This window comes from Maylandia zebra, linkage group LG4 (genome assembly GCF_041146795.1).
Source record: "Maylandia zebra isolate NMK-2024a linkage group LG4, Mzebra_GT3a, whole genome shotgun sequence".
In the NCBI taxonomy this organism is placed as follows: Eukaryota; Metazoa; Chordata; class Actinopteri; order Cichliformes; family Cichlidae; genus Maylandia; species Maylandia zebra.
The window spans coordinates 6,966,493-6,977,431 of record NC_135170.1 but is presented as its reverse complement, the minus strand read 5'-3'; the positions used below and the strand labels follow the sequence as shown (position 1 = coordinate 6,977,431).

Here is a 10,939-nt window from a genome sequence, read left to right as displayed (position 1 = left end):
TGCTAAAGCATATAGTTCGATCAGGTGACCCTGAATCCTCCCTTAACTGCGCTGCAATAGGTTTAAGCTGCTGGGGGATTGAGTGTTTCTTCATCAGTGCGGTTGCCTGCTATCAAATACTGCAAAGGCTGGGCGGGCGGCGCAGCCTGCGGGTCGGACATCCCCACACCGGCAGGCTCCTGGGTTTCGGCACCACTTGTGGAGTATACCAGGCCCAAGCACACACACACGCAGATCCGTATTGCCAAGGACCACATTTATTGATGTTTACACAGCAGACAATATGACGCACAGACTGACAGCTCTCGATCCCAGCTGATGTGTGTCTCTTTTCCCTTAGCGCTCTTCCACTCCTCTCCGCCTCACTATATAAAGGGAAGGAAAACCACCATCAGTCCAAAATCGCCATCAGCTGTTCTTACCAGCACCGCCCCGTCGAGCTCACTGCACCACTCCTCCCCTGCAGCCGCGCCCCGGACCACACCTCCGCCACACACATAACCTCAGAGGATTGCAAAAGAACATGATCCTCTGCATTCACTACAGAATTAATGGTATTATACAGAACACGAGGGTTATGTGAATTAACAGAAATAAGTTGTGAAAAATAGGTCTTTACTGCCCTCTGATAAGCTTTCCAGCTCGTCTTAAGAGCTTCCAGAGAGACGTACAGTCTGTCCTTTTTCCATCATCTTTCACATCTCCTACATTCTCTTCTAATGGCTCGAGTAAAATCGGTTAGAGCTGGCCTTGGGTTTACACTGCCTGAGTCTTACAGGTGCAGCAACATCAAGGGCAGATTTACAAACAGAGTCCAGATGAGATAGTAATCCATCTGCGGAGGACGACTCAGAGGGACTGGACACAAGTTGTTGAAATAGTGTTGAAAAATGCTCAGCAGTATCTGAGCCGAAGGCACGATAACACTGCGTAGGTGCAGCCCGTTTAACAACAGGACTAAGAGGACAGGACTTTTATATCAGCAGGCACACCTCTATCAGTCTTTCTCTTCCACTATCTAGCCATGATGCTGTAAAAGTATATGTATGAGTATATGTAACATCAAAAAACTATTCACACTTTGAGCAAGGGGATGGTTGTAACACTTTTAAAACATATGTCATAAAACACCCCAGCCCTGGAAGTCATTGTTTCACTAACTGCATAGTGGGTTAAAATTAGCAGGCCATCACAGTTTGTCTAAGAAACTAAAAATTAATATACTGTTAAGTCATAATTTTTTATCTGCAGTTGTGTAACAGTTTAGTTCTTTCGTCAAAATAAATTTTTTCCCAATGAAATCAACATGCAGTTGCTTGTAGCCATGACAACCAGCATGTGAAATCAGGAATGAAAGTGAGTAAACACTTAAATGATAATATTACTCCTATATCATGCCTGATTGGTGTGATTGGTGATGTTACAACTCTCTCCGCGTTACAACCATACGTCCCCCCTACAGAAAATAAAACACGAACTAGAAAAGATATAAAGCAGCCATGCACATGCAATATAATCTGAATTATTATTCCAGCTGCCACAAGCAGACAAGATTTTCAAAAAGAGGGTGAACTGAGATTTTATTTGACATGAGTTTAGCGGTAGCACTATCTAAACAGGGTTCAACATGGTTTTGGAGATAAAAACAGATGTCATGACTGCGCTTTCAAATGTGGGTTTCAAGTGGGATCTATTTATTTAAATATTGGCCTTACCTAAAGGGGGATATATTTTCCTAAACAAATTGATTTGGTTGACTTAATTCCTTTACCTTCCCCAGATACCTTGAAAATTCAAATTCAATTAAATAAATAAAACAAAAAGATTACCAAGAGGACCCTACAGAGAGTCTATACTGCTCCTCTTGGCAAAACAATTGTGTTCAACAAAGGTTGCAGATGATGATTCTGCTTGCTAAAACTGCCAGACAGGGTGGGTTCAGGGGGGGGGAAAGAGTACAAACATTTTTTCACCATTTCACTCCTGTGACATGCATTTAAAGTGGCTGGAATAATGCTTAAAGTATTCAAATGTAATTCAAAAACTACCTGGCTCATTCTCCACCTCTTCGTGTCATCCCTTTCTAGGACAGAAGGCACATGGTAATATAAACATAGTTCCAAACACATGACAAGGGACGAGGCTTGAAGTGTGTTTCAGCTGTTTGCTAGATGCTGGAGCTCACATATTTGACTTATTCCAGGTAAGTATAAATGTAACAAACATCAGAGGTCTTCTGTGGGCTTTTTGATAATATGTAATTGTGTAATGTTCATTTAATGTTATGTTTACATCTCGCTGGAGTCTGATGTTTGCATCAGCTTACATAGATGTCTTGCCTCCTTCCTGCTGGCCCACACTGCTGTTGTGGAGTGCAGCCCTCCACAACAATGTGGAAGTTTGGGGAAATTAATTTCCCACCAACTTCCTATTACATTATTAATTGGCATTAATTAATCTTGTAGTGAATAGTTGTATTTATGGAGAAAAAAGTATAGAAAGTAATAAGTGGAATGCAGATTTTCTTAAATGTAATATTTCCATTTGATGTCGCTACCAGTCAGAGGGAATTATTTCTGTTTATTTATAATTTAACTTCACCTACTGTGTGTTATTTAGAAGAAAAAAATTACTTTTAAAATGAAGTTTTACTGCCAGCTTTCATTGATTTCATTTAAAGTTTATTATTTAATGAGTAATGTCTGTGGTCTTGTATCTTGCTCTAAACGCTTTTTCTGCCACAGAAACTCACCAACAAACACTTATCAACTCATTGTATAAGTGAACCATCCAACAGCACATCATGAAACAGAATGCAGTGCTGATGACGGTCCTGTCAGGTCAGTGTGAATCATTTATTTCCAAAATTCTATGAAATAAAAATTTGTTAAAAATGGGTTAGTAATCAGAATCAGAATCAGAATACTTTATTGATCCCTGGGGGAAATTATTTTTTGTTACAGTGCTCCATTTTAAACCAACATTAAGACAAGACAGACAATACGCTAACTAAGAATAGTACAATATATACATATATATACATACATACATACATAAGTCACTTATAAATAAATATTTGGAAAAGAAACATGTGTAGTTGTAGCAGCAAACAGTGTGTTAAGTGGATGCGTTGTACAGGGAGATGGCCACAGGCAGGAATGATTTCCTGTGTCGTTCAGTGGTGCTTTTCGGTAATCTCAGTCTCTCACTGAACGAGCTCCTGTGACTGACCAACATGTCATGGAGTGGGTGGGAGGTGTTATCCAACATTGTCTTTATCTTGGACAGCATCCGCCTCTCCGACACCACCTTGAGGGAGTCCAGCTCCATCCCCACAACATTGCTGGCCTTACGGATCAGTTTATTAAGTCTGTTGGCATCTGCGACCCTCAGCCTGCTCCCCCAGCATGCAACAGCATAGAGGATCGCACTGGCCACCACAGACTCATAGAAAATCCTCAGCATTTTCTGGCAGATGTTGAAGGACCTCAGTCGCCTCAAAAAATAGAGACGACTCTGGCCCTTCCTGTAAAGTGCTGTGGTGTTTTTAGCCCAGTCCAGTTTATTGTCAATGTGTACTCCAAGGTATTTATAGTCCTCCACAATGTCAACACTGACCCCCTGGATTGAAACAGGGGTCAAGTGTTTCCTGGTCTTCCTGAAGTCCACGATCAGTTCCTTGGTCTTTGCCACGTTGAGCTGCAGATGATTCTGCTCACACCACGTGACAAAGGAGTCGACCACAGCCCGGTACTCTGTCTCATCATCCCTGCTGATGCATCCAACCACCGCAGAGTCATCAGAAAACTTCTGAAGATGGCAGGTCTCTGTGCAGTGGCTGAAGTCTGTGGTGTAGAGGGTGAAGAGGAAGGGGGAGAGGACAGTCCCCTGTGGTGCCCCTGTGTTGCTAATCACCTTGTCAGACACACACTGTGGGAGACGTACATATTGTGGTCTTCCTGTCAGGTAATCAACAATCCAGGACACCAGAGAAGCATCCACCTGCATCGCTGCTAACTTATCACCCAGGAGGGTCGGCCTGATGGTGTTGAAAGCACTGGAAAAGTCAAAAAACATGACCCTCACAGTGCTCGCCGGCTGGTCCAGATGGGTGTAGAGACGATTGAGCAGGTAGATGATGGCGTCCTCAGTTCCGAGACGAGGCTGATAAGCGAACTGAAGGGGATCCAGATGTGGTCTTACTATGGGTCGCAGCTGGTCCAGGATGAGCCTTTCCAGGGTCTTCATGATGTGGGAGGTCAGTGCCACGGGCCTGTAATCCTGGGGGCCACTGGGACGTGGCGTCTTTGGTACAGGGACGAGGCATGATGTCTTCCACATCACCGGGACCCTCTGCAGACTCAGACTCAGCATAAACAGTTTATGAAAGACTCCACACAGCTGGGGGGCACAGGCCTTGAGGACAAGGGGACTCACTCCGTCTGGTCCAGCAGACTTGCCTGAGTGAAGTCTCCTCATTTGCATCTCAACCTGGTATTGAGTGAAGGTGATGGGTGGGGGAGGGGTGTCAGGAATCTCACAGGAGGCAACATGTGAAGAGAGAGGCTGGCACAGTGGTGTGGCTCTGGATTCCAGGCTGACTGCAGGTGAGGTTGTGGGGGTGGGAGCAGACACTGTGGTGTCGAATCTATTGAAAAACAGATTCAACTCGTCGGCTCTATTCTCACCTCCCTCAGTTCCCCTGCTGTTGGTTGGCCTGAATCCAGTGATGGTCTTCATGCCCCTCCACACCTCTCTCATGCTGTTCTGCTGGAGTTTCCACTCCAGCTTCCTCCTGTAATTGTCCTTAGCCTCTCTGATCTTGTCCTTTAGTAACACCTGGACCTTCCTCACCTCCTCTTTGTTGCCCCCTCTGAAAGCCCTCTTCTTGTTGTTGAGGAGGGCTTTGATGTCCTTAGTCACCCACGGCTTGTTATTTGGGTAACAATGAACAGTCTGAGCTGGAACAATGGAGTCGGTGCAGAAAGTTATGTAGCCTGTGATACACTCAGTAAGCCCATTGATGTCCTCGGCGTGAGGCTCACAGAGTGTTTCCCAGTCGGTCACCTCGAAACAGCCCTGTAGTTCCGCTATTGCCTCCTCTGACCACCTCCTAACAGTCCTGGTGGTCACAGGTTCCCTCCTCACAATTGGCACATAGCGGGGGGTGAGGTGAATCAGGTTATGATCTGACCTACCAAGTGGGGGGAGGGAGGAGGAGCTGTATGCATCCTTGACGTTAGCATACAGTAAGTCTAAAGTTTTCTCTCCCCTGGTGGGACAGTCCACATATTGTTTGAATGTTGGTAGTGTATTGACCAGTGATACATGGTTGAAGTCACCCGAGATCACAATAAAGGCACTCGGGTGCTGAGTCTGTAGCCGAGCTATGGCAGAGTGGATAGTGTCACATGCAGCTGTGGGGTTAGCAGAGGGGGGAACATAAACAGCCACCAAGATGACGTGAGAGAATTCCCTGGGTAAATAATACGGCCTGAGTCCAACAGCACACAGTTCAGTGTCCGGGCAACAAATCCTTTCTTTGATTGTTATGTTGGCAGGGTTACACCACCGGTTGTTAACTAAAACAGCAAGCCCACCTCCTTTACGCTTACCGCTAGCGATGCTGTCCCTGTCCGCCCGAACAGTGTGGAAGCCTTCCACGGAAGCATTCTCATCGGGAATGACCTGGTGCAGCCATGATTCGGTGAAACACATCAGGCTACACTCTCGGTATTCCCTCTGACTCCGTACCAGTTCTGAGAGCTCGTCGATTTTACTTGCCAACGATCGCACATTTCCCATCACGATAGACGGCAGACACGGTTTAAACCTCCTCCTCGCTTCGAGCCTCCGCTGTCTCACCGTCACCTTTTTTCTTCTCTTCTGTCCTTGACCTCTGCATCCCCGATGTGTTTTCCTCCAAATTTCAGCTGGTACTTCTGCGGGCACTTCTGCGGGCCTGGCCAGCGAGCCGGCCGGCATCAGGGCGATCAGCTCATCTCTGGAGTAAACAGTCCGTGCGTGTAGGAGATGTGCCGCGGTCCCGTTCCATGATAAAAGTAACAGTTCCACGGCCACCAGAAGAACAAAAACTCTCTCAATCCACATGATTGAGTAAGAGATAGAAAACGGAGGAAAATACAAGTCAGAAAAAAAAAAGAATACGTAAGAAAAAAGAGCTAAACTAAGAGAAAAGCAGGAGCGACTGTAACAGGCTGCACGCTGGTTGGCGCATGCGCACTTAGGTACATCAATGAGTAACTTTTGTTGAGGTCTAAAGTGTGAAACAAAGTCTTTGTTCATTATTATACAAGCCTCTCCTAATTTTGCCACTATGAACCAACATTAACAAACTACTATATAATGTCTCATATTCAATAGTTTATGAGGATCCAGAAAATGTCTGATTTGCATTTGTCATGAAATGCTTCAAAGTGAGTTTCTTTATTCTTACCACAGGACTGTGTTTCCTGCCTGCCTGTTTTCCTCGACTCTACATACTTGTTTCACAGGCAAAAGACTGGAGCAGCGCTAAACAGTTCTGTAGGAATAAGTACACTGACCTGGCCTGTGTGCATAATGAGAAAGACCTGGCAATGGTCAATAAACTTACAAAGGGACTTTTAAGCGTTTGGATTGGACTCCAGCCTGACACTGAAGCATGGAGGTGGTCTCTGGAATACCAGAATTACTATGTTGAAGGAGGGGCTGAGTTCAGAATGTGGGCTAGTAATGAACCCAATGTTGGTCCAGGATACTACAAAGCATGTGTGGCAATGCTCCCAAGTGGGGAATGGGCAGATCAGGCGTGCGGTGTCACATACCCATTCATCTGCTACTACAAAAGTAATGAAAAACAGTTATGTCGTTATTAAGACTTTAGCTTTAACATATTCCATGTTGTTTTATTAATAGTTACTCTGATCTTTCATTTATAAGGTTTGTTCAAGGATTTTACAACCTTTAGTTTTGTAGAGGAAGGAATGAGGATTTAAGAGATTGAAGAGAAGATCATACTAAGGATGGAGGAATTAGTCCTTATTACTAAATCTTTTATCAGAATAAAATCTGGTCAGAAAAATGACATTACACTTCATTTAAATTACAAAAAAAGTTACCATATTACTATATCAGGTTCTCCTGTGTTTGCAATAAACAAATAAATAAATAAATAATCTATTTGTATATATTTAGTAACCAGATTATTTCAACATGAATGCTACATATCTTGTAGTTACCAGTCCAATCTGTTGTATTAGACTACTACCAAAACATCTGTACGTATATGTCTGTGACAGGTAACACAGTTATTTTCCCAAATACCAAGAGTCCAAAAAAACCAAACACATTTACATGCTACACAACTATTATACAGATATTGATATATTCTTGGAGACTGACTGAATGAAACATATTTCCAGACACATCGAGCTTCATCTATGTGAATGTGAGTGAGACCTGGAAGAACGCTCAGAGCTACTGCAGAGTGAAGCACACAGATCTGGCCAGTGTGAGGAACCAGTCTGAGAATGAACAGCTGAAGATGATGTTGAACAATTCCCCCACGTGGATCGGTCTTTATAGAAATGCATGGATGTGGTCAGATGGGAGCGCATATTCATTCCCCAACTGGGCTCCCAACAAGCCACTGAGTGAAGACAACTACTCCTGTGGCACCACATATTTAGAGAAGTGGCACAACAGTGCATGTAATGGCTACAATTACTTCCTCTGTTACACTGGTGAGCTATCATTTGTTTTGGCTACAATTTAACATTTACAGAAATTCTTGTACAATCTTTTATTCTGCAGTGTAATTCTTATGATAACACAGCATTTTGTATAACAGATGTCAAGGACCAGAGACTGTTGAAGGTGGAGCTGAAGACAACAGATGCCTCTGTGGACATGGAGGTGCTGCAGAATGACATCTTGGAAAAGGTAACTAACTAGTTAAAATAGAATAGCATTTTATATCAACAAACCAAAGCAGACAAAACAAACAAGCAAACAAAAGATGGATCCTCATATTTTTTCCCCACTAGCAGCAGCCTTAAGTAATGTATCAGTCAACATAATATCAAAACTTCTGTCACTCTCCCACAACTGATTGTGAAATTGTTAATGGATATTTACTGATAAACAGCTGTTAAAAAATGCACTGTGTGAGAATAATAAATATGTTTCCCAGTTCAATCAGAGGCTGATGGAGAACGGTCTGAGTGAATTCACGCTGAGATGGGTGAAGCAGCTTGATGGAAACATCTTCCACAAAAAGGAACAAGAGGAGGAGAAAGAGGAGACTGAAGAGGAGATCTGTGCTGTCACACTGACACTTTGATTTTCCAGCAGCCAACTTCAGTTAACTGTGGTGTGTCCTATCTCTCTGTCCTGTTCACTGAAAAAAATAACCTACATCGGTTGCAAGCAATAAAGTTATGTTTAGTCAGCCTTAATTTTCTTTTTTATAACTCAACACTTTTATATGTTAAATGAACATGATTTTGATGTTTTTTGTTCCTGTAAAGTCTTTATAGCTATCTCATGATAATGTAACACAAAATGGTTGTTTATGATTATACTTTTTTATGTTGAGAGTATGTAGGTTTTTTATGAGAGGGAAGACAAATACGCTCCAATTATAACTTTTAACAGTTTATTAGCAAAATGGTTAGAATTAGTTTTACATGGCGCCATGGACCTCCTCTCTCTGGCTCAGAGACAAAAGGCTGCCACACCCAGGAATTTATGGCCATGTTTCCTCTAGCGCAGTCAGGCTTAAAGTTTGTACCTTCTGGTGCCTTCACTAGTGAGACACCCTGTCAGGTTTATATTGTTGATTGTCATTTATGCTTAGAAATATTTAACCATATATGCTTAGAGGTGTATAATCGATTGTGTAGTGATAGGATGTGTGATCCTTAGGAGTCTGCAAAGACTTCGTGTGCATTCCAAAGTGCTCTGGCATTCACACCCACACCCTGGGAGCATGGGAGAGGTCGTACCTTGTTTTATTGTTTTATGGTAGGATAAACATAGCTATATCAGTTTTAGTCTAAGTGCCTTTTGTTTAGATGAACTGCTGGACTTCCAGGCCAGCAGGTTTAGGGAAGTTGTTTATTGCGCCACACTCTGACCACACACACACACACACACACACACACACACACACATACTTACACAACGCACAGGCAAGGTACTCTTTGTGTGTATGTATACGTCATATGTTAATGAACCTATGTATTTTCATGTAACCACAATAAAAGGAGTGTTACAGGGAACCTGTCTGATGGAGGTCAAGTGGGTGGAACGACACTTGGCTCCAGGCAGGCCTCCCTCATGCATGAGTAACACAAAGAACTTTGCCTACTTGTGTCTTGCTTTTGCTGTGTAGTAAATTGTCTTGAACGATCCAGCGAATAGGTTTATGCTACAAACCTATCACTCCCCCTCCCCCTCAAATTCTTAGAGAAGGGGGCTCCTCTCTGTTTATGTCTGTTAGTATCTGATTATAGCAATCTACTTCTAATACCACTCTACAATTCTTACTGTGTGTCATAAAGCAGCGGTCCCCAACCTTTATTGCGCCACGGACCGGTTTATGCCCGACAATATTTTCACGGACCGGCCTTTAAGGTGTCGCGGATAAATACAACAAAATAAAACTAGTACCGGTACCGAAAAAAAGAAGATTTATTCATAACACACGTGAAAAGACCCAGGAAAACCGAGTTAACGATAAAAACGATAACAAAATAACGCTGAAAACCGATAAAAACCCTGAAAACCATACATTTCACACCTGAGCCTCAACTCTCGTGGCCCAGTACCAAACGACTCATGGACCGGTAGGCTACCAGTCCGAGGCCCAGGGGTTGGGGACCGCTGTAATAAAGTATAAAACAAACCTGCGATGCTAATTATGAGATATTAGCCTTAAAGATAAAAAATAAACCCCAACATGTATTTAGTTATCTTATGTTAAACCAATATACACATTTTGGTGGGCCAAAATGTTCTTTAGCTGGATTAGCTGAATGTCTCAGAGTCTAGGGAATTCAGTATGACAATGGTGACACACCCTTGGGACTCTATTCACTGAAGATAAGTTTACAAAAAGTCTATCCAGTGAGTGAGGGTGAGTGCTGAGTAATCGCATATGAGAGCATGAGGGTGGGAAGGTATGTTTGTATCTGTGTCAGGTTGGGTATCAGACGCCAGCTCTCTGGGGACATCTCAGGTCCTTCAAGGTATGGAGGCCTATCTCCCCCACCACCACTTCCCCTGCCGGTGGCAGACGCCCTCAGACATCAGTGCGTTGGTGGTTCTTTGTGTCCGGGGATGGGCGTCCAGGTACACACCGGCTCACTCCTTGGTGGCTGCTTATCGGGGCCTGGAGCCTGGGGCTCGCTCGGGCCACTTCGGGGGTGGGGTGCCCCCGGCCTCTCGGCCTGGGGCTCGGTCACTCAGGCACAGCTGGCTGCCGGCGGAGCTCACGGGCACGTCACTGCAACCCCCCCTGGCTTTTGCTCCGCGGCAGCTGAGTGACCGATCATCTGGGACTCTCCTCAGCTCTTTCTGGGACAGTGGTGCAGGATCCCTTCCAGTATATACTGTGAGACCTGAAAAGAAAGATGGTCCACTGCAGACACTGCATAGGGACTTATTACTCCCTTGTGGCTATCTCCCCAACGAGAGTAGTGACAAGCCTGTAGGGCAGACACAAAGACGCAGGCCAGCAACACGTCTCAGTCCAGTTGCAGACTCCGATCAATTCTCAGAGGCCGAGGATGAGATTTTCCCCAATTACTGGTTCAGAGACGCCCCCAGTTCTGAGATACCTACGGTCACCATTCGTCAAGAAACGCACCCTTATTTACCAGTGTCTTCTGGGGAAGATGCACAACTTCCAGAATTTTGTCCCTCAGTTAAAGGT

General features: G+C 44.1%; 1 protein-coding gene across 3 annotated transcripts; it reads left to right on the top strand.

Moving 5' to 3' along the window:
- Positions 1-2,132: 2,132 nt before the first annotated feature.
- LOC143418468 (putative C-type lectin domain family 20 member A) lies at positions 2,133-9,253 on the top strand. 3 transcript variants are annotated; one of them, XM_076883576.1, is made up of 6 exons: positions 2,133-2,203; positions 2,745-2,840; positions 6,463-6,849; positions 7,425-7,745; positions 7,853-7,944; positions 8,195-9,253. In XM_076883576.1, exons 2-6 carry the CDS (start codon positions 2,804-2,806, stop codon positions 8,342-8,344), a joined length of 987 nt encoding a protein of 328 aa, XP_076739691.1. In that variant the 5' UTR covers positions 2,133-2,203; positions 2,745-2,803; the 3' UTR covers positions 8,345-9,253. The 3 variants fall into 3 exon arrangements, with proteins under 3 accessions (XP_076739691.1, XP_076739692.1, XP_076739690.1); XM_076883577.1 differs by lacking the exon at positions 6,463-6,849; XM_076883575.1 differs by lacking the exons at positions 2,133-2,203; positions 2,745-2,840 and having other exon boundaries at positions 5,747-6,849.
- Positions 9,254-10,939: the final 1,686 nt, after the last annotated feature.

Excerpts from the sequence above, each read along its gene's own strand:
- LOC143418468 (XM_076883575.1), top strand. The coding sequence starts at position 6,423 with ATGAAATGCTTCAAAGTGAGTTTCTTTATTCTTACCACAGGACTGTGT. Across the intron at positions 7,746-7,852 it reads TTACTTCCTCTGTTACACTG|ATGTCAAGGACCAGAGACTG; the intron begins GTGAGCTATCAT and ends TTTGTATAACAG. Across the intron at positions 7,945-8,194 it reads AGAATGACATCTTGGAAAAG|TTCAATCAGAGGCTGATGGA; the intron begins GTAACTAACTAG and ends TATGTTTCCCAG.